The 22,900-nt window shown below is 41.4% G+C and overlaps 1 protein-coding gene across 3 annotated transcripts in view; it reads right to left on the bottom strand.

Annotated features, from left to right (window-relative positions):
- MYOM1 (myomesin 1) overlaps nt 1–22,900 on the bottom strand; it is a 155,043-nt gene continuing 132,143 nt past the window's right edge. For all 3 annotated transcript variants that reach the window (XM_028480285.2, XM_028480286.2, XM_007126750.4), the window contains 13 exons: nt 22,441–22,577; nt 20,159–20,303; nt 19,340–19,399; nt 18,973–19,040; nt 15,433–15,546; nt 14,671–14,758; nt 13,654–13,692; nt 13,467–13,572; nt 8,160–8,323; nt 5,955–5,991; nt 5,702–5,724; nt 3,620–3,675; nt 1–811 (listed from right to left, as the gene is read on the bottom strand). In XM_028480285.2, the coding sequence (XP_028336086.1) occupies nt 518–811; nt 3,620–3,675; nt 5,702–5,724; nt 5,955–5,991; nt 8,160–8,323; nt 13,467–13,572; nt 13,654–13,692; nt 14,671–14,758; nt 15,433–15,546; nt 18,973–19,040; nt 19,340–19,399; nt 20,159–20,303; nt 22,441–22,577 (1,331 nt within the window). In that variant the 3' untranslated portion in view covers nt 1–517. The remainder of the gene's footprint in view (nt 812–3,619; nt 3,676–5,701; nt 5,725–5,954; nt 5,992–8,159; nt 8,324–13,466; nt 13,573–13,653; nt 13,693–14,670; nt 14,759–15,432; nt 15,547–18,972; nt 19,041–19,339; nt 19,400–20,158; nt 20,304–22,440; nt 22,578–22,900) is intronic.

Here is a 22,900-nt window from a genome sequence, read left to right as displayed (position 1 = left end):
CGGAGGGGTGTGAGCTGTTTATTAGGACCGAGAGCTTCCAAATCACCAGGCTGTCCACAGAACGCACACGGCTCTTGTTACAACACAGGACACAGACTGGTTGACTTAACAGCTTGTCTTGTCTGACTGGATGCTGCCGCCTCACTGCGAACCAGGAGAACTGACTGCTGAAAGGCTGGCCGAGTCCAAACGGCTCCACAGCACGTTTCTCCCACCCCCATTCAACGTCCCTCTGACTTTATCCTGGTCTTTGCCTTAAAACTGTTTCCTAATATTTGCGCTACCAATGTTATTTTCTTAACACAATTTGTAGGTAAAGAAAAACGATTAAAATGTTGTTAGTCGGTGCTTTCTTATATGAATAAAGATTTGACAATCCCCCCGACCCCCAAAGCCAGCACAAAAATAGGGAGTAGGAAGCACGGGGACTTGCTCGCGCTCAGCTCGAACCCTTCGCACACACGTAGCCCGAGGCAGTGCGGGGTGGCTCGCCCCCCTCGGCCCACTCGCCCTCCCGTCACTTGGCCTTCTTGTTGCCCTTCGGGGGCTCCTCGGCGGCCTTCCTCGCCTCCTCCTCCGGGATGAACACGCTGACGGTGAAGTCGCCGGTCTCAGAGCCGTACTTGTTCTTCACGACCAGCCCATACTTGCCCGAGTCGGACGTTCTGACCCCGGTGATGGTGAAGTAGGCAGTCTTGCCGGCCTCGAACCTGAGGTTGCAGTGCTCGTCCGAGGCCAAGGGCTTCTCGTTCCTCAGCCAGGAGACCTCTGGAGTCGGGTCACCCCACACTATGCAGGTGAGGTTAAGCGCCTGGAAAACAGGTTTCATGAGAGGGGAGGAGATGTATCAGATTAACGATCCAACTTGAAGTGTCCTTCTGGGGGCCGGCCTGACCGGATGGAGGATAAACCTAAACCTCCCGGGCTGGGCTGTGTGCACCTGTGTGAGCTACAGTTTGAAATCACACCCGAGTAGGTTTCTTTGGGGCCTTGGCTTTCTGGCTTTGGCAACATTTATTATCAAAGCCCCACAAAGGCATTTGCTTCCAGTTCGCATAAACACACAGATGCCTTTTTGCTCTAATGTGGCATTTTGGACTCTGTTTCAGTAGAGAAATCTCCTCGTGGCCATGATCTCCACCTGCTTCCTTTTGCATTTCGTTTGTGTCACCGGGCCCAGCAGCAGAATCCTAACAGCTGCTTCAGATAATGTGACTCATTTTCATATCCCATCTTCTTCATTTTATTTCTCCCCCCAAACCCACTCGAGCTGTTGCAGTTGCAGAGGTGCTCTGCCAGAATGTATTCCTAGTTCCTAATATTTTATTATATTACCATCTGTGCTGAAACCCTCTTATTTTAAAAGATCAATGTTTAGGCCTATAATTTTACTTTACTTTTTTGTTGAAATATTTTTTACATAATCATAGATTCATATACAGTATAAGAAATAATAGATTCTGTATATTCTTTACCCGGTTTCCCCCAATAGTAACATTTTACAAAACTACAGTATAATATCACAACCAGTACACTGACATTGATATAACAGATTTCCCCAATTTTTCTTGTATTTGTATGTGTTTAGTTCTATTCAATTCTATCACCTGTCTAGGTTCGTGTATCCACAACCTCAGTCAAGATGCAGAACCTTTCCATCCCCACAAGGATCCCTCCTGCTGTCCCTTTATAACCACGCCCACTTCTCCCTCCCAAGCTGTTCCTAAGTCCTGGCAACCACTAATCTGTTTTCCATTTCTAAAACTTTATAACTTCCAAAGCATTATATAAATAGCATCATAGAGTAATGTAACGTTTTGAGAGTGCCTTTTAAACTGAGCATAATTCCTTGCAGATTCATCCAAGTTATTGCAGGTATCAATAGTTTGTCCCTTTCTATTGCTGAGAAGTGTGCCATGGTATGTATATACCTGTAAGGGTCATCTGGGCTGTTTCCAGTGTGGGGCTATTATGAATAAAGCTGCTCTGAACATTTGTGTACAGATTTTTATGTGAATGTAAGTTTTAATTTCTCTGAGATAAATGCCCAGGAGTACAATTGCTGGGTCATATGGTAAATGTATATTTCATTTTTTTAAGAAATTGCCACACTGTTTTCCCAAGTAGCTGTATAATTTTGGTCTACATTTCCACCAGCAATGTAGGACTGATGCAGTCTCTCTGCATCTTCACCAGCATTTGTTGTTGTCACTGTCTTTTTATTTTAGCAATTCTGATAGGTGTGTCATGATATTTCATTGTGGTTTTAATTTGCATTTTCCTGATGACCAAAGATGTTAAATTTACTTCACATTTTAAATTCCATTCTTGCATTTTTTTTCTTACTGAAGTCCAGAAATTATAAGGAAAAGAGCTAGGGCTCACCATATACAGGGAAAAGGACAGCCTTCTATCTAGAAGGACCTTATATGATCGCTTGTTACCTCTTCTGTAAGAGTATCATTTAGAATTGGGTAGATATTAAGAAATTTGTTTTCTTCCCATGATTAATTAGCACTTCTTACTGAATTATTCTGCAAACACATTTCAGCAAGAAAAATATGAGTCAAACTATTGACATTAAACTTATCCAAGCAGACCACGTATATGTTCTGGGAAACTGTGATTTCATGCATATTAAAACTTTTATCAAAACTAAACAAAACTCCCATGCACCTTAGGTGTCCAGGAAAACTATTACCTATACTATATATTTGAGTTATAGATCACGGAATGCTTTCACATACATTCTCTCTCTTAATTCTCACTACCACCCAGTGAGTTGAATATTTTGAACCTCATTAGGTGAAGAAAATGGAAAATAGAGTTTCAAAACAAAAGCAGTCCTGCAGCAGTTGAGCTTAAAGTCAACTGTGGTCCTATTTTCCAGGCACGAAGAAACATAGCTGGATGAACTGACCTCTCATTAAAGCCTTAGATGTGCCCTGTTCATCATCAGAGTCCCAATCACCCATTACATGTCTTTATTGCCCTTTGGAGGTGGGAAAAGATGTTGTTCCACTACAAACACCCCTCCTCCTGTGACTGGCATATTAAATTTGTTTTAATGAAACACAGGGATGAAGAAAGTGAATCCAGGTTAGAAATTACGTTCACTGCTCTTCAGAGATTCTTATGGATCCAAGAAATACCAGTTTAAAACCAAATGGAAATAAATCAGTTTTCAGCTGAGAAGGGGCCTGTAGAAATTCACAGAGCAGCACGTTTCCCTCCAAAGGTGAGGAATCTCATAGGTCAGCCCATTTTCTACTAGTGTGAGAGGTTGCTTCTTCAACTATGTTCGTCACATAGTTATGACTGAACATTTTCTGCTTCTCCTGATGTTAAAGGGAAATCACTTCTGGAAAGAGACTAAGAGGTCTACATATACCCACATCAGACAAACATGCATCCTGATGCTTGACCTACAAAACATTAAGATGAGTGGAAAACTGACTGCATTTTGAACCTTGTATGTGGCTATTCTGAAGTCAGGTGTAAGCAGCCGTGGCATACGATGAAGATGGTAGGATGCATCTTAAAAGAAGGAACAAAGTCTGGGGCACTGGAACCCCTTCCTAGCATGGAAGAATTGGGGACAGGAGTGCTCCATGCTTACCTTGCCCTCCTGGATGGTGACCACATCGGGGAGACCTCCCACTACCCGGGCGCGATCTGCAAGCACAGGCATTTCTGGTTAATCACTGAAACGATGAGCGCCAGCAATCACACACACAAAGCCACCCAGCGGGACTCATTTTCCTGTTTAGTTTCCCTCTCCTTGCAGTTATTTTATACCTGCTTTCAATATGCAAAATAAGAAAATGATCCAGTAATTCTGAATGTTCATCTTCTTCACACACGGGTGCTTCTATCTGTATCTGAAATATCAACTTGAGGTCACTTTGTTGTATCGAGATCTGCTCTGTAACTTTCCTGGCTATTCTCAGCCCTGGCTCTCCTGGAGGCAGAGCAGATCTTGGCCTCTTTCATGGGCTTCTCTCTGACTCGAAAAGGTTACATAACCAGAGGCTGTGTGCCAGGAAGATCTGGAGGCTGGAGAAGATGTGGGCTTTCCTTGGGGCCTTCCCTAGAGAGTTCCCCTTCCTCATCTCCCGGGAGTTCTTGAGATGCTCTGCAGAGCTCCTGTCTATGGCTGAGGGGATAGGGGGTGGGAAGGGTGCTGAAATCCAGGGCTGACACCCGCCCCCCACCCCCTGCAAGCCTTGTGCTGTGGGTGTGACTGCCTCGGCCCCAGGGAAGGACGCCTTTCTGTCATTCAGTCAACACTAACGCAGTAGCCACCACCCTCTCATTTTTAGCCTACTTCAATGAATGTGTGACTCTACATCCTTATTTCTATCAATACAATCCCTTCTCCAGTAAGTCAGGCCAAATCTTTGAATGAGTCTTAACTGCCTTCTCCTGCTGACTCCGTTGCCCTTACACCACTTGTGGGCCCAACCCATCACCTGGCCCCCTGCACCACCTGCTGTGTGGTATTAGGTGAATCATGTCACTGTGTGGACCTCAGTCTCCTCATCGGTGGGGAGGGGGGCTTGCATTAAACCCATGGACATGAAGCTTCTAAACTCTGCTCCACGGCATCCATGGGATTCATCCTGACTTCACCGAAGATAATTCAGCTCTTACCTATTGTATATATTGGGAAGATTCTGTGGAAGATTTTGTTTGAATTAAGTGTTCTATGCAAATGTTTAAAAACATGGAGTTAGAAGGGCTCTCAGGTCTCTTCCGGCTCTAAGCTGCTGTGGTCCAGAGACCTCTGGAAGGAGCTCATGAACCAGAGGGAGGGTCAGGCTCCTTGCCCACAAGAGAGTTCAAGAACGGGCGAGGTCTGGCTCTGGCTCTGACACTCTCCTATTGCATCTGGTGCTGGCCTCGGCCTCACAAGCCCTGGGCAGGAGCGGGAGGGAGGAAGGAGGGGGAAGGAGGGAGGAAGGCCTTGCAGGTCAAAGGTGAAAAGTTCCCTTCTGAGTGACCGGGAGCCACTGACAGGTGGACAGCTCTACTCACTCCTCCTCCTCCTGGTTCCCTTCCACCCAGCTCAGGGCCAACCCTACAACTTTAACCCTCAACAGTTTTCAGGTTCTGCTCCCACATTGAGAAAGAACCTGAATTATCACGATGATTCGTCTGTGACTCCCGGGATCCTGTAGACTGAGTTCTAGAAATCTCTGTGTGAAGCATGGTTGAGAGAGGTCAGGAGTCAGCACATTTTTAGGGACACAGGCTTGACTGCTGGGTCAGGGTCACTCAGCCTTATTCGGCCCCTCAGGAAAATGGGACTACTTGCTGGGGGACCAGCTATAGCGATTTACCTGATACCAAACCTACAAAGTTTCCTATTTTTTCTTCTCTTTAACATATATACATTTTTCTGACACATGGCGCCTGCTGCAAGCGATTAAAATCCTACTGTGTGATATGCAGCCCGGAGATCTTTCAAGTCAAGGCTGGATGCCATTCTCACAGTGTAACCTGAGACCATCTTTTCACAGACATTCTTACTGAGGAGACTAAATGAAAACACATGCAGAACACCTAAGATTTAAAATATGGAGACATGAAAGAAAAGGAAACAGAATGCTTTCACTCTCCTACATCTGCAGTCATAACAGAAAAACAAAAGCTGTACTTTGAAACCACACCAGGAATAAACACGAAGGGGTTTACTTACTTTTCTCCACGATGGCAGCTTGTCTGTGGTTGAGAGAAACAAACAAACACACGAACAAAGAAGGATTTTGTTTTAGTGTTACTTCAAAGTAGCCAACCTCGACTGCATTTCATGTTTTTGCTGCTCAACAAAGCAGCAGGAAATGCTGCTCAGACTGCGCTTGCCCAGACGAAAGAGCCCCTGGCAGCCGATGGGAAGCAGCACGCGTCAGAGACAAGAGTGACCGTGGCATCGCTGGGAAAGAGGGACTTACTTTAATCTCTGGAATTCATCAAAGGCTTCGTTGTATGCTTGAAGAGACAAAAAAGAGAAGTTAGAATTTTCTCACCCAGCACTGGCCACACACGGGGCAGGGGTCTATTAAAGCTCACAACCTGAGGGCAGTGTAAGCGGTCCAGACAAAGTTCAGCTGGTTTTGAATGAGGCTGCGCCCGAGCGGTCCCTCTACAACTTGATGGGCTTAACAAGAGAAGCAAACACTTTCTAGGCAGAAAGCATGAAATAGTGGATTTCAGAAGCTCTCCATTCAGTGAGAAGCCTTCAGCCCTCCAAACAGGAAGGGAAAGATTTGCTCTGCCAAAGATGAAATGGGAAGAAAGGTCTGCTTCAAAAGATGATTGGCTGTCTCTTAAACATCCTGAGCATCAGAAAAGCTTTTCTCTCATTAAATCATCCCGCATGTCACAGCCTCCTAGCCAGACAGTTCTGTGGTCCTGCCCGTGCGTTTGCGGTAAAGGGGCACGAGGAGTTACTACGATCACAGTGCGGGCCAGTGCTGGCCTGAAGCGATGCTTCTACACTGTGCAGGAGACGAAAAATAAGACAGGGAGACAAGGAAATGAGAGCTATGGAGCTCTAAGATAATTTTTTTTTTTTTTTTCCCAAGCCTGCGAGTAAGGCACTTGGAAGACTTCAGGCCAAAAGCTTCATTTTTAAATTTCTCTCACCTGGTCTTTAAGCTCCTCTGTGGTCTGGGAATCACAACATTTTATGTCTAGAAAATATGTCCATAATGCTAGTTTGCTTTCTTTTTTACAGAAGGGAAAAATAAGCATAAAGCCAGGCTTAAAGCCTCTAGACCAGCTGGGCTAAGGCAGGCTACTTAGGGCTGCTTTTCCTGTTCATGCCACACTAGAGGGAGATGGGGACGGCTGAGCCAGTGTGTTTGGTGCCAGTGGCAATGCTGGTCAGACAATCCAGGGCCTTTTGCTTAAGGGGGATTTGAGAGCAGGGTAGTTAAATGAGCTTTGGTGAGCAGAGAGTAAAAGCAAATTTTAAATAAGTTTTGAATGTATCTGCCCACTTCTTGTCTCCCTTTTCTATTGTGTCTCCAAGTGTCAGATGGATCGCAGAAGCAATTCCCCATCACCATCTCTGCAGGGTGTGACTTGGGCACAGTGTGGCCGGGGGACCGAGTCCCTGGGGAGCTGCTCATCCCCACAGAGATCCTTCAGGGAGCCTTTCCAGTCATAAAGGGTGGATGGGGGTGAGGGGAGGGGTACGCAGCCCAAAACAACCTGGGGCAGGGTTGAAAGGCTGCTCTCTAAGTTGTGAATCTACTCTCAGGATGCAAACATGAAGAGTCATTGCATTATAATATACGAAGCAGTAGAGGAAAAGTCAGCCCACAGTCTCCTTTGGTAACTTCACACAAACTCCTTCTTTCTTTCGGAAAGAGTAAGATGAGCAAAGTACCAGAAGAGGGAGAAATGGCACAGGGTTTTTAACTTTTTATTTGTGATTGTACATTTTTTAACTTTTAAAATTCTAATTAATTAAGCTGCATATCACCTTACCTGTCTGTTCTTAGATGGAAAACTGCCTTCTGCATCTCATTACTTTCTTCTCCATGTCCCTGTTCTTTCCAGAGCCCCTCATTCTCCCAAAAGGCCGAGAAATCTGAGGCCACTTTTCTAACTTCCCTCTGTTCCCCTCAATATTTATCTTTGCTTATTCACATTTACTCCCTTCTGGTTTCTGAAGAAAAGGTATCCCTGCTCCTTCCCAAAGCCATTGCGTTCACCTCTGCCCGGCAACTCCAACCTTCTGTTCTTCAGAACCCTGAGACATCAATTATTCCCCGTCATTCACATCTCCAATCCTTCCAAATCAACCGATTTCTTGGACTCTATGAACATGCTCGCTTTTCAGTCACCATAAAATGATCCTTTTTCAGTGTTTGTTCTTGCTCAATTGATTGTAAATCAACCTGCCCTTCTCTGTAAGCATCTTGGAAGAGCAGCGCTTTCTCTCCACGTTCACTGTCTCCACTTTACTTTTTACTGATTCTCCACTCATTGAATTTTTGCTTCTACCACCGTGGCTGAATTTAAACTGCTTTATTAAAATCTCCCATCATCTTCCAATAGTCAAGCGTAATGCCCTCTTATCACACTTCATTCTTTTTAAAATGCCCTCATCTCCACAGTAGGTTCCAACCTGCAGAATATCCGTTTACCTTGTCCAGAAAGATCCAGTGTCTTCTGGTGTCCAGTTTTACCATCAAAGAGCTCCATCACGTATTTCCCTTTGTCATTCGGAGTGGGCTCGTTGATCTGCAGCCAGATCTGCTCCCCGGTGACCCCACTCTTAACTCTGTCTGTGTACTTAATAGCAGTCCCGCTGTTTTCATCAAAAGAAAACATCATTAATCGTTGGCTTTCATCCAGAGCTTACCTTTACTTTGTCTCTTCTTACTGAAGGTCTTACCATAAAGTTGTACAGACTTTGAAATAACATGGGATCGGCATATGTTCTTCTGCTTCAGAGAAATTATGGGCCCTGAATCACAGAGCATGGATTCCAAGGCCTGGGGTGGGGGTCTGGCAGTCTGCACATTTCACTCCCAACAGCAGTCTGGGGCCCAGATTGTAGCACCAGTACTTCTCAGGGGTATTAATTATCTTTGTTTCCGCTCAGGTTTATTTGTAGGACTAAGGGAATCTTTAAAGTGAGAAGGCCAAAGTCCATATTATATTACTGCATATTTCATGCAGATGGTCCATGGCTATAAATGGGATTTTACAGGCTAGTTAAAAACAGACCTAAAGAGGTTCATCTGTGGCTGACATCTATTGACACACATGGTTACAAAGCTATTTAAAACAAACATAAATGTGCACTCAGTAGTAAGGCCAAGAATAAATGAAAAGCAGAGTTGCTGTCAGAATGAATGAGGCACTTTCTCTGACCCTGGATGTGAGTTTCCCCATATTCTATAGTAGGGCACGAGCATACCCATGCATTTTATTCTTTACAAGAGAATAAAAGCAAATAGAACCCTTTCATCTGACGGTCTAGAAATGCTACTGTTACAGATGAAGTAAGATGAAGGCAAAGGTAGTGTACTCTCAATGATGTTAAAATAAACTCTATGAAGAGTCTGTAAACATGAGGAAGTAAGAAAAAAAAGCAGTATACAAAACTACTTTATTATGGTAACAATTATGCATAGAGAAAAGACCAGAAGGAAGTACCCCAAAATGTTCATACTATGGCTAGGAAAACCATGGATGATACCATAGTATAAACTCTTTCTAATTTGTAATATGATATTAAATATATTTTCTAAAACATGTATTATGTTTGTGGTTGTAATAAACAAAATGAACTTAAAAAAATAAAAACCAAAAAATCTCCACCAAAAAAATTTCAGACTTCAAATAAATATTCAGCATTTTTCTTATATACTACATTATTTAAAAGATATTAAAATTAAAATGCCATAAAATGTAGGGTAAAGGAACCCATCTGTACACATAGACGTTAGCCTGAGCAATATAGTATATGTCTTAGAGAGTTAGAAAGACAGATCTCAGCTTTGCTAATGGTAAGTCTGTCTGAGTTCTTTAATCTCTAGCTAATATGCATAATAGGACCTTAAGTTTGTAAAGCACTTCATGGTTTACAAAATGCCATTCATTCTCTCATTGGGTCCATCAGTGTTATGAGCTAGAACAGGTATTATTGCTCCTATTTTATATGAGAGAAACCTGGGATTCAGAAAATTAGATGACTTGTCTAAGATTCAAGGGAAGACAGGAGCAAAGCCAAGCTCCAAACCCATTTCAAGGTTTTTTTCCTCATCACACCACATACTTATATAAAGACAGGGAAGACAACCAGTCCTTGGTTCCTGAACCCTTTACAGGCACACATGTGTGTGCACACAAAACACTCATTTAGCTGACTAGACCAAACAAAGTTTATGTCTTGCTATTCTGGTAGAAGTTTCCTCAAAACCCAATGTTCTAATTTTTTTGAACATGTATTCTTTTAGAGATGATGTAAAAGCCTTTTGATTGATGATTCAATTAATTTATCGTCTCAGTCTTCAGAGGGATATATTAGAATGTCCTAGATGTCACGGAGGAATTTCCTAGAATTTGATCTATTTTAACTTATAATTACTTTCCTAAAATGTATTCTGAAAGAAATAGAACAAAGGAATGAAACTCCAAGCATTCAAAGTGGAATTTCACTTGTTCTCATTTTTTTTAAAAAGAACTCAGGAAATTAATAGTAATGATAATAAACGTAATAAAATACTATTCTAAAACAATGAAGTCATTTTAGAGAAAACACAAATGACTGTTTTGTGGGACCCAGCTCTGCTTAAATGTTCAGTCTAGACTTTTAGTGCAACTTGAACCCAGGGGTAGTGCCGTGATGGGGCGGGGGCTCTGGAGCCAGGCTGCTTGGGCTCAGCCCTCCACCTGTCACATAGCTGTGTGACCTCAGGCAAGTCACCTCCCTGGGTCTAAGCTTCCTAGTCACTAAAGTGAGAAGAACCTACCTCGTAGAGTTTGAATATTAAATGAATTCACACATCTAAAGGGCTTGGAGCAGTGCCCAGCGTATTATAAATGTCCACTGAAGGGAAGATCTAAATAAACATTGTTGTCCGTATCCTCCCAGGGATGCCACGGTGACCTTCTCCTCAGTGAGGCTCATAAGGACTTTGGGAATTAGCATCTGCTGCATCCCAAGAGTGGACTAAAGTTATATGTGCCCCACCAGATTTCTTTGGCAGCCTGCTGTCCTCTTTCAGCTCAGGAAATTTCAAGGAAGCACAGAGATCAAGGACCTTGATGATGGTGTAAGTGGGAGACCTGGTTTGACTAAGAAACCTATTTTAGCTCTTGGAATCCCCAAGGAAAACTTGAGTGAAATCCCTCTATAACTGTGCAAAGGAAGCCTGGGATTAGAACAGATCTTCAGGCTCAATCCAGTTCAAATACACATTCCCAAAGTCATCTTGAGGTCTCCAAAGCCTTCCAAGGAAACATACTAATACCCACTATGCCAACTGCTATGAACAACAACGATGATAAACTCGGGCACTGCTCTAGATCAGGCTTATTGGGTCATTGGCCATTAATTCATACAACAGGAAATCTGGTGCAATGCTGCCTCAGTTTTGTTCCAGAGCACAGCGTGGTTTAGGAGTGTGTAGAAAGATGGAATAAGAATCTGGCAGGGCTTCCCTGTGGCGCAGTGGTTGAGAATGTGCCTGCCAATGCAGGGGACACGGGTTCGAGCCCTGGTCTGGGAAGATCCCACATGCTGCAGAGCGGCTGGGCCCGTGAGCCACAATTACTGAGCCTGCACGTCTGGAGCCTGTGCTCCGCAACAGGAGAGGCCGTGATAGTGAGAGGCCTGCGCACCGCGATGAAGAGTGGCCCCCGCTTGCCACAACTAGAGAAAGCCCTCGCACAGAAACGAAGACCCAACACAGCAAAAATAAATAATTTTTTCCTCATCACACCACATACTTATATAAAGACAGGGAAGACAACCAGTCCTTGGTTCCTGAACCCTTTACAGGCACACATGTGTGTGCACACAAAACACTCATTTAGCTGACTAGACCAAACAAAGTTTATGTCTTGCTATTCTGGTAGAAGTTTCCTCAAAACCCAATGTTCTAATTTTTTTGAACATGTATTCTTTTAGAGATGATGTAAAAGCCTTTTGATTGATGATTCAATTAATTTATCGTCTCAGTCTTCAGAGGGATATATTAGAATGTCCTAGATGTCACGGAGGAATTTCCTAGAATTTGATCTATTTTAACTTATAATTACTTTCCTAAAATGTATTCTGAAAGAAATAGAACAAAGGAATGAAACTCCAAGCATTCAAAGTGGAATTTCACTTGTTCTCATTTTTTTTAAAAAGAACTCAGGAAATTAATAGTAATGATAATAAACGTAATAAAATACTATTCTAAAACAATGAAGTCATTTTAGAGAAAACACAAATGACTGTTTTGTGGGACCCAGCTCTGCTTAAATGTTCAGTCTAGACTTTTAGTGCAACTTGAACCCAGGGGTAGTGCCGTGATGGGGCGGGGGCTCTGGAGCCAGGCTGCTTGGGCTCAGCCCTCCACCTGTCACATAGCTGTGTGACCTCAGGCAAGTCACCTCCCTGGGTCTAAGCTTCCTAGTCACTAAAGTGAGAAGAACCTACCTCGTAGAGTTTGAATATTAAATGAATTCACACATCTAAAGGGCTTGGAGCAGTGCCCAGCGTATTATAAATGTCCACTGAAGGGAAGATCTAAATAAACATTGTTGTCCGTATCCTCCCAGGGATGCCACGGTGACCTTCTCCTCAGTGAGGCTCATAAGGACTTTGGGGATTCGCATCTGCTGCATCCCAAGAGTGGACTAAAGTTATATGTGCCCCACCAGATTTCTTTGGCAGCCTGCTGTCCTCTTTCAGCTCAGGAAATTTCAAGGAAGCACAGAGATCAAGGACCTTGATGATGGTGTAAGTGGGAGACCTGGTTTGACTAAGAAACCTATTTTAGCTCTTGGAATCCCCAAGGAAAACTTGAGTGAAATCCCTCTATAACTGTGCAAAGGAAGCCTGGGATTAGAACAGATCTTCAGGCTCAATCCAGTTCAAATACACATTCCCAAAGTCATCTTGAGGTCTCCAAAGCCTTCCAAGGAAACATACTAATACCCACTATGCCAACTGCTATGAACAACAACGATGATAAACTCGGGCACTGCTCTAGATCAGGCTTATTGGGTCATTGGCCATTAATTCATACAACAGGAAATCTGGTGCAATGCTGCCTCAGTTTTGTTCCAGAGCACAGCGTGGTTTAGGAGTGTGTAGAAAGATGGAATAAGAATCTGGCAGGGCTTCCCTGTGGCGCAGTGGTTGAGAATGTGCCTGCCAATGCAGGGGACACGGGTTCGAGCCCTGGTCTGGGAAGATCCCACATGCTGCAGAGCGGCTGGGCCCGTGAGCCACAATTACTGAGCCTGCACGTCTGGAGCCTGTGCTCCGCAACAGGAGAGGCCGTGATAGTGAGAGGCCTGCGCACCGCGATGAAGAGTGGCCCCCGCTTGCCACAACTAGAGAAAGCCCTCGCACAGAAACGAAGACCCAACACAGCAAAAATAAATAAATAAATAAATAATTTTTAAAAAAATGAATCTGGCAAAGCATGACTGTATGGAGGCGGAGGTCACGTTACTGAGGCGTCTACGAATTATGATACATCCCAGATCACAAAGACAGAGGCTTTAAGCCATCGCCGGCCTCACCATGTACGATGTGCTGAGGGAGAGTGCTAACCTCCCACTAAAGGGATGGCCTGGTGCTTCTGTCCTACACTCATCAACATCAGACCCGAGAAGTAACAAGACGCCTTACCTGAGAGGAACAGAGGGTTGTTGTTTTTCCCAGTCTTTCCCCTGAGTGGAGAAATAATTTCTACACAGCATTTACGTTGTTATTTACTTACTTGTGGGACCAGTTAACTTTCAGATCATCCACGTAGTAAGTAACAGAAGAGTACAGCCGGATGCCCTCAACTGTGCTCTGGACCTTCAGGTCTGTTGCAGACAAAGCTGCAGGAAGAAAACACATTATTTCAAACACCTGTAAGCCCATCCTGGAGAATAATGCAGCATTGCCCTGTGAGAACTTACCTATTGTTTTACATACTTCAGCCATCAGTTCTTTAAAGGCTGTGGATAGAGATTCACAAACAAAGTTTTAGCATAAAAATGCTCAATGTCAAGTCAAATCTCAAACTGTTAGTCACACTTGCTATCAACAACATCCTGTCACAAGGTGAATTTATTGACCAATTGGTAACAAAGAACTTAATTTTTATCAAGTTTCAAAAGATTCCTGCTCTTATTTTGGTATTTTTGCTCCCTTGAATTCTTTGTAACTGTCACCATGTTTACATCCTAGAGAGAGAGCCACAATAAGATTTCCAGGAAGCTTCTTGGTTTTAGGATTCTCATCTTCCTAAGTCCCAGGAAGGCTTCATTTACATTAGAGGAAGTGTTCTTATCTGTGTCATCAATTCATGATGAATAACCATCTAGGTCCCCTGGTATTTCTCAGCCAATAAACACATTTAGTCCTGCCTCCACCAGGAGTAGGAAGGGAAATCAAAGGCATACTTCTGCTGTTCGTTAGCAACGTTGTTAAAGATCTTGTTCAGGAACAAAACTGGAAATGTGGGCATCCCATGTAGGTTTTCGTTATCATGATATAATTATCCTCAGTAGTCTCTGGAAATTGGAAGTTGCTTTCTTGCTCTGCTATTACCTGAGAGGCTTCGAGTTTCATATACAATCTTTCTTGCCACCTTTTAGAGAGTGGACTCTTTTGAGATATGCTTTCATGGTAGTTTTGATCCTGGAACATTTTTCATAGGGTTGAAATAAAAATGATGATTTACATTGAAAACAGACCTCTCGTGGATTGTGGACTATAATTTCGGATCAAAACTATACTTCTGATTTCAAGGAAGACTAAAAGTGAAGCATTTTTTAATAAAACAGTAGTTCACTCAGCTGGAATGGCAATTAAAACAAAATCTGTGGGCAAAAGATCAGCATGACTTCAACCATTCAGCTCAGCCTCACTCAGAATTCTGGTCACCTGTATACAGAACACACAGAATGGACCGCAGCAGTGGGTGGACTGACCTTCATCCACAAGCTTCAATCTGCTCTTATCTTTTCCTCTGTCGTCTTTCAGGATAACTTCATAAATCCCAGCATCTTTCTTTGAAAACTAAGGGGGGAATAGATATACCACATTACAACTTATTGTAGCCTCAGACTATGGTGTTTGCATTTTTCAGGCCCTGAGATTTATAGAACTGCCATCAAAACACACTGAACAAGCATCTAGCCATGTGAGCAATGAACATTTCGCAGGTGAACTATCCATCATAACCTGACCAGCTAGCAGTCCTGAGTTTTCACCGTCTAAGGCTACAATTGATTTGAAGCTTAAAGTCCTTATCTTTTACTCTGCCTTCATATTAAAAACTAATGAGCACATGTATTTGAAAGGCATGCTCTTTTAGACAGAAAGTAGATAAAAATCTATAATTAAGTGAATACTATGATCGTCTCTGTACCTTTAGGGAACAAGTTATCATGAGGCTTAAGACCAAACAAAGAAGGATCCACTTAACTGTCCTGCCACTCACCCATCTATGAAAAAAACTAGCTCAGAGAGGCAAGAATTGTGGTGTCCAGCCAACATTGTTTGGATATCTGACAAATCCTTGCATATCACAAGGTGAGAGAAGCCTTTGTGTCCTTACAGCTTGCTTTTTGGGTGACATCAGGGCAGGGATCTTTGCCCGGGGCAAAGGAACACATAATCTAGTCTTTGTATTTTGGAAGAATGTAGGGTACAGAACTAATACATTACATTTTATATTTATAGTCACCTACCTCTGTTATAAGGAGGGTACATATACCATCCTTAAAGTCATGCTTTTCATCCACTGATATCTCCCTTTCATCTTTATACCACACAATATGAGTCTCCTTCTTAATATTTGCCACCTAGAAGAAAAACTGTAGTTATACTTCTCAAAATAAGGGAATGCTACTCTTATGAAACTAAATAATTCTCAATGTAGCATTGGATATAAGAAAAAGCATAGATTTCTAGAGGAATCAATTGAAAGCTATTTTAACTGATAAAGAGTTTAAAATAAAATGGATACAAAAGAATAAACCTAAATCAATAGCATCTTTATTTCCAGCAGAAAAAAATTTGTCTTTAAAATCACCTGGTGGACAAGAAAACATAGAAACATACATACTAACATACAGACTTAAGTAAAAATAAAAATTTGAAAACCAAAGGAAGATAAATCCCATCAGATTAAAATATAGTCTGTGTCACAAAAACAAATGACTTTATCAAAGTATCAGAGGGCTTCCCTGGTGGCGCAGTGGTTGAGAGTCCGCCTGCTGATGCAGGGGACACGGGTTCGTGCCCCAGTCCAGGAAGATCCTACATGCCATGGAGCGGCTGGGCCTGTGAGCCATGGCCGCTGAGCCTGCGCGTCCGGAGCCTGTGCTCCGCAACGGGAGAGGCCACAACAGTGAGAGGCCCGCGTACCACAAAAAAAAAAAAAAAAAAGTATCAGAATGTGTAAGCCCCAATCTATGGCTAAATATTTTTAAAAGGGTAAATGAAGCTTTGTAAATAAATGTGGAAAGGAAATATGTTTAAAATTATTTAATTAAAAAATTTTCCAGTTTTTTTGAGATATAATTGATATAATATTGTATAAGTTTAGGGTATACAACATAATTATTTGATATATGCATATACTGTGAAATGATTAACACAGTGAGTTCAGTTAGCATCCATCAGGTATGGTTTAATAAATTAATTGCTTAGCAATTTTTAGGAAACTCATTTGGATCCAATATCCACACATCGTATCATAAATTTCAAATGGGCAAAATGACTTCATACGATTAAAGGGATTTTAAGCTTTATCTACAATGCTTGAACTTTCTATGAAGAAGAGTATATTCATGTATTTCTTGTGTAATTAAAATTATATGAAAAAGTAAAGACTTCATACAAATCAGGAAAACAATCTCAAAGACCCCACTACATAATCGGACAAATGTATGTATGATTTCCCAAAGAGGAAATATAATTACAGAACAGATGAAGAAAATGTTTGATCTCATTGAAGACAAGGAAATGTAAGTTTCAAAAAAGAAAAAAAAAATCTCAGCTAATACTTTAACATAAGAACCAACACTGGTAACTGCAGTGAAACCAGAACACACAAACGTTCTTTATAATCCTGTAAACTGGTTCCCGGGTTGTAACTGTGTTACTAGGCAACATTGCTTATGATAAACATGCCCCACAGATGGGAAAGCTACCACTGGACTGGGTGGGACTGGAAGTGGACTCCGTGGCTTTGGGCTTCCCTGAATATACTCTTGTTATTTGGACATGGTCCCTGCAGGGACCCTGGAAGCTCTGCTTGGGGTGTTGTTACAAGAGGTATTGGCCCTTTGGGGCATGAGGGATTTTTTTAAAGCCATGGCATTTCCTGCACCTGCCCAAAGTGAATCTTGTCTCCTTGCACCTGAGCTGTCACCTGTGGGTGGTGAAGGGAGTGATTCCTGATGTGGACTCCTGCAGGACAGGAGTGCCCAGCATGGCCTTGTAGGCAAGCTGGGGTTCTTGCCCATATTCTTTTGAGTAGACTAGTTCCAAGTGGGGCCCATAGTAGTCTCAGAGTCTGAATGTTTGGCTGCATATACTCCATTAACTCTAATGCAATATGTAATTTGCTAAATGTACATAAATTGCTATAATAATGAAACAAAGAACTGTGGGAGGACAGAGGAAGGTTCATTTTACCCAGACTGAGAAGGGGGAGGCCGTACAGAGGAGATGACTGAGTTGGGCCTTGAAAAAGGATTGTGTCAGAGAAGCTGAAAGAAGAAGGCCATTAGAAGTCATGAGTACATAACGAATGAATATTCAGAACCTACTTCTAGGCTCCCGTGGTTGGTCAGGATCTGGGTAAGGGGCTGATTCTCTTGAGGAAAACCATCAAAATAGGGCTGCAGAGCTCACTTCCCAGAAGCCTAGTGCAATAGGAAGCACAGAAAGAAGGACACACGGACGTGGGGGCCCCTGAGGAAGGGATGGTTTCTGGGGTAGGCAGTGTAAGGAAAAAGTAAGTAGGGGCACGCAGCCGTGGACAGTCAGGAGGAGAGAGAGGTGCTGCGATTTTAGCTGCTGCCTGAGAAAGTGTTTTTCAAGAAGCTCTGCCATTTTCTAAGAGGCTTAAATCCTATACATTTCTGGTAGACCGCTGTTTCTTTGAATTTATCAGATCTAGCAGAGACTGGAGTATTTGCGTTCTGGCTTTTATAATGACAACTACGTGCGAAACGCCAAATCTGTGCATCTGCTTTGGAGTCACTGTCCACCATCACAACCTTCACACTCCAACCTCATCCAGCAGTTCTTATCCAAAAACGTTTGATGACTCGTGCAGCTGAACACCACACACTCAGGTACATGATAATTTAGAATGTGATGTGGAACTTTTTTTTCCTAAATGTTTCAAAGGCCTAATAAGATAATTGGTTGTGAGCTGCAAACGCTTTACCAAAGCTCTCCCCTCAAGGGAGCACAGGGGTTTCAGAACCAGCAGCAGAGCTGCCCAAGACTCGAAGGTACTGTTGTGCCAGTCACACAATTTAGATTTAAAAAATTGCCAAACTTCCATAGAAACACGGTGTGGCTGGAATGATTCTGGAATAGATCTACCACTTAGAATGCAACGAAGATGATGTGAGATTCTTCTGAGATTAATAATTGAAAAAGAGTTGGTGGGTGTGGTTAGTGAGGGACGAGCAGGCAGAGCACAGAGGCTTTTCAGGGCAGTGAAAATGCTCTGCATGATACTATAAGGATGGGTACATGTTTTTACACGTTTGTCCAAACTCATGGAATGTACAACTCCAAGAGTGCACCCTAATGTAAACTATGGATTTTAGGTAATGATGTGTCCATGTAGGTTCATCAACTGTAACAAATGTACCACTTTGGTGGGAATGTTGATAATGAGCGAGGCTATGTGTATATAGGGACAGGGGTGTATGGGAAATCTCTGCACCTTCCCTTCAATTTTGCTGTGAACATAAAACTGCTCTAAAAAAAGTGGTCTTAATAAAAAAAAAAGGAGAGTCTGTCCTTATTAACTAGGGCATGAGTAATGAATAAAAACTATCATCTTGACTTCCCATATTTTTATGTTGTTTTATTTTAAATATTTCTTACCAACCAACAGTAACATTCAACAGTAAAGGCACGTCACTTATCATTTTGGTGCAAATGGAGGAGATAAAAAGTTGATCTTCCTTTTCTTCTCACATTCTATTTTATCTTTATTTCCCTTGTATCAAATTATTAGAAATTTATCTACTTCTTACCTTGCATTTCAATAGTACATTACATTCACCAGTCACTTCCCAGCTCAAATACTCAGCGAAATGTGGACCTATAAAATTTTAACGATATCAGCAATCAGCAATATTAATCATGAATGCAAAAATCCAAGCTCATTCTTAAATTCTAAGGTGATTTACAGCTAAAGTGAAATTTTAAAAATTCAAGATTTAGTTTTTAAATATTTTAAATGGATACATATTTAATAATAAATATTTTTTCAATTATTTTTATTAACCAGGGCATTATTAACATAAGCAATAATATTCATTTAATTTATTATGGAAATAATCTTGGAATATTTTGTTCAAGAAATTGAAGCTTTTCTCTTTATTCACGGCCTATGTTTACCTTGTTTCCTGATACATTCTTGACGCTGGAATTCAGCTTCTTTCTGGAGCTTTTTATAAACTGAAAATTGAAAAACAAGGAAATATGAAATTGAGTTGAGTGGTATAAATGTACATGCCAGTCACTGTGCTAAGTGATTTATATTCGTTGTTATAACACTCATACACAATGACCACACTATTTGTTTTCAGTATTCATAGATAAAGAAAAAGGCTTAGAAAGGTTACGAAACTTGTTCAAGGTCATGAAGTCAGAAAATAGTGAAATAGTTTTGGCTATTGCAAATGTAGAGACCTGGCCAGGCTTTCCATTGCTTTATTAAATACCACATTTTAAATCTTGGTGATTTCCACACTGGCTTATGACAGCTGTCATACAACCTAGTTCTAACGGATAATCATCCATTAGATTTGGCATGCTCTACTCCTGCATATTTATCTTCTTCATTTAAGTAATTTAAAGTAGGTGCACATTATAAGATAGTATCATAGTTTGTTTCTGAGACATAATACTGTCTTGGTTGTATTGCAATATCCTTCACTGGAGAATTTTAGTAATAAATACTTGTTTATATATGAGATAATTTAAGTGCAGTCTTGCCTGTGGGCCAGTGGTAATTTTGGTGTCCTTTTAAATTAACTTTCAATTATATGAAATGAAATACTATGGAAAGTATTAATTGCAAGTTGCACTTTGAACATTGGAATCTAATAAAGAAATAATTTTTACTTCTTTCCACATGGTCACTTTCGTGCGATGGCGTATTTGCATTGAAAGGAGTAGCAAAATCTTCCAGATAATGTTTCACAGAACCCTTACCATCTCCAATGAGAACAAGAGTAGAATGGCCAGTTGCTCTTCCATCTTGAACCTGGAAAGTATATGTGCCCTCATCCTCATTCTGCAGCCTTTCCATAAACATTTCAATTATACCAGTGTTTCGGTCAATATGCATCTTATATTTCTTCAATGTGAAAAGTAAAAGAGAGAAATAAGTGAGATAGATAGGATGACAATAAGCCATATAAAATAAACACACAAACTCCAAAGTATCATAATTTAATAGTTTCTTGTTAACATTTTTTTAAGTGAGCAAAGTTTCAAAATCTTGTACCCAGAAAAAGGAAAATATTATGTGGAATATATGACGTTGACCAGAACTAATTACTAAAAGTCTGACATTTAGTTTTTTAAAGATAAACTTTTGTTACCCCAAATCACAAAATGTTATCAAAAAGTTGTTTTTAGATTCCCATTTTTCTTTCCAGATTACATTATTTTCAATTAACAGAATAATGCAACAACTATAAGCAACGTGAGAGAAGTGTTTGTCTCAATCATTGCTATACCCCTGGCATGTAGCACATGCATGGAATATAGCAGCCAATTAATAAATATCTGCTGAATTAATACGTGGATTACAATACTTCTAAAGCATTGGAAGCCCATTTGCTCTTAATGAACAGAAATTGCCCTGCTAGACTGTGCTTATTTTATCATCTCCCTTAAGCAACTTTTTTTTCAGTGTAAAGATAAGTCTTAGTCCTTGGGCTTACAAGCACAAGTTCCATAACAGATTTGAACTAATGAAGTTTTCCTATAAAATGTCACAGAATGAAGGCTCAAGTCTGGGATCAACTCTGTGGTGCAATTCATGCCCTGGAGTTTCCCCTGCAGGGAGCCAGTCTTCAACAGAGACCCCGTTTTTGATTAGCTTGCCCCATACCTTGGCTTGTGTCCCTCACTCCTACCCCTGAGAGTAACCCCCATAAACCACTTGAAGGAGAAACTCTATTTCAGACTCTCCTAGGGAACCTGACCTAAGAAAGTAATTTTCACCCAGTGAAATAGTATGATTAGAGCCAATTGCAATGACAATAAACTGCTCTTCAAGTTCTGTGTGTGTGTGCATGCGCCACATGCAAGCGTGTGTGAACACATGAAGGGGAAGGGAATGCCTCTACACACATGGGCACGAGTGTTCCCTCAACGGCTGTGGTGGCAGTGATGCCAACAGGGCTCTTCCTTCCTCTCCACTGGCCAGATGGTGATCACCGCAGTTGATGAGAACATTTTGAAAACAGGGAGGAGAGGGGCCACAGTGGACCCATGTGTGACTTGTTCCTGCTCTGCACACAGTTACTACATGAGTTGAAAAGTAATATACTGTGTATTCTTCTGCTACTCATGTTACTCATTCTCCCTCTAACTAATGAATCCTCAAATAGTAAAAAAAAACCACATTTTGATGAAAGGGGAACAGGTTGTTAATCATGGCCACAAACCACACCTCTCCCCCATCTTTTTAGTCTCCCATTTACACCCATGAGAAGACAGGTATGAGACAGGGCCCCTAAACCCAAGTTCTTCAGTACCACCAGGCACAAGCCTGATGCTGGCTCTACTGATGTCTGGGGAGGACAGATAAAGTGCAGATGCTGTAACTCTATCTATAGAAACTATGTTTACATTAAAAGCAAAGAAATAGTAAATATGATCAACATAATCACCTATGTAAATAATACACAAATTGACATACACACATAGACGTATAGAAAAAGACCAAAAGTATATATTAATATGTATATCAAAAAGTTGTAAGAATTTGTGGTTTGTCTTTTCTGAGTCTTTAAAGTTTTTTACAATAAGGATGAATTGCATTTTTAATCAGAAAAGCAATAAGATTTTTTTTTACATTTTTTTCTGAGCCATTAGAACAATTCTTCCATATGAAGAACTAAGACGCCACTGGAGTCTATGATGTGAGTATCCGTGTTCAGGCAAGGGTGCTGGGCCCTCTGCTTTCAGTTTTTTTCATAGGTGACCAACTTCCTGATTTGCCTGAGACAGTTTTGGTTGATGACTGTTATCCTGGAAAAATTATTACTAGCATCTTCTTTCATTCTCAAAAGTATCCTAGTTTTGTATAATATGATATAATCAATCTATATTTTCTTCCACACTTTTCACATGTGAAATGATTTAAACCCCCTCACCCCATGTCCAGTGGTTTTCATTAACAACTTATCTGCATTCTAATAGGGGTTTCCCAGCACATTCTACAATGATATGCTTAGAAATCTAAAAAGTGTAAAACCTACCGGCCCTTCAAAAATTTCCTTGTCGTTAAATATGTAGTTGACTTTGGCATTGCCAGACAGCTTCTCAGCCTGCATCCAAAACCGGACCTGGCCTTTCTCCAAAATTTCAACTGCCAACTCTGATTTAATTGGGACAGCTATGAAAAATAAAAATAAGAGTAGTAGTTATATTGGTAACCATTTGTACTGATACAGATTTTTCCAACAATGAAAAACAATGGAAGTGCTGATGTAGCACCTTGCTTCTTTCAGTGAGAGCATTGTAGGGAAAGTTTGATTTTGAGGGACAGTAGAACTGGGTTCTAATCCTGACTGTCATAGATGTCTTAACTGTAAAAATGAGGAAGATGAACTGACCTCCCAGGGTCCTTCAGCTAACCTCTGTGACTCTCTACTGTGGCTTTGGTTAGCTTTATTTAGGGACAATAACAAAGTATGATGAAAAGAGTCTTGAGCTGGC

This window comes from Physeter macrocephalus, chromosome 19 (assembly GCF_002837175.3).
Source record: "Physeter macrocephalus isolate SW-GA chromosome 19, ASM283717v5, whole genome shotgun sequence".
NCBI classification, from domain to species: domain Eukaryota; kingdom Metazoa; phylum Chordata; class Mammalia; order Artiodactyla; family Physeteridae; genus Physeter; species Physeter macrocephalus.
This window is presented reverse-complemented; position numbering and strand designations above follow the sequence as displayed.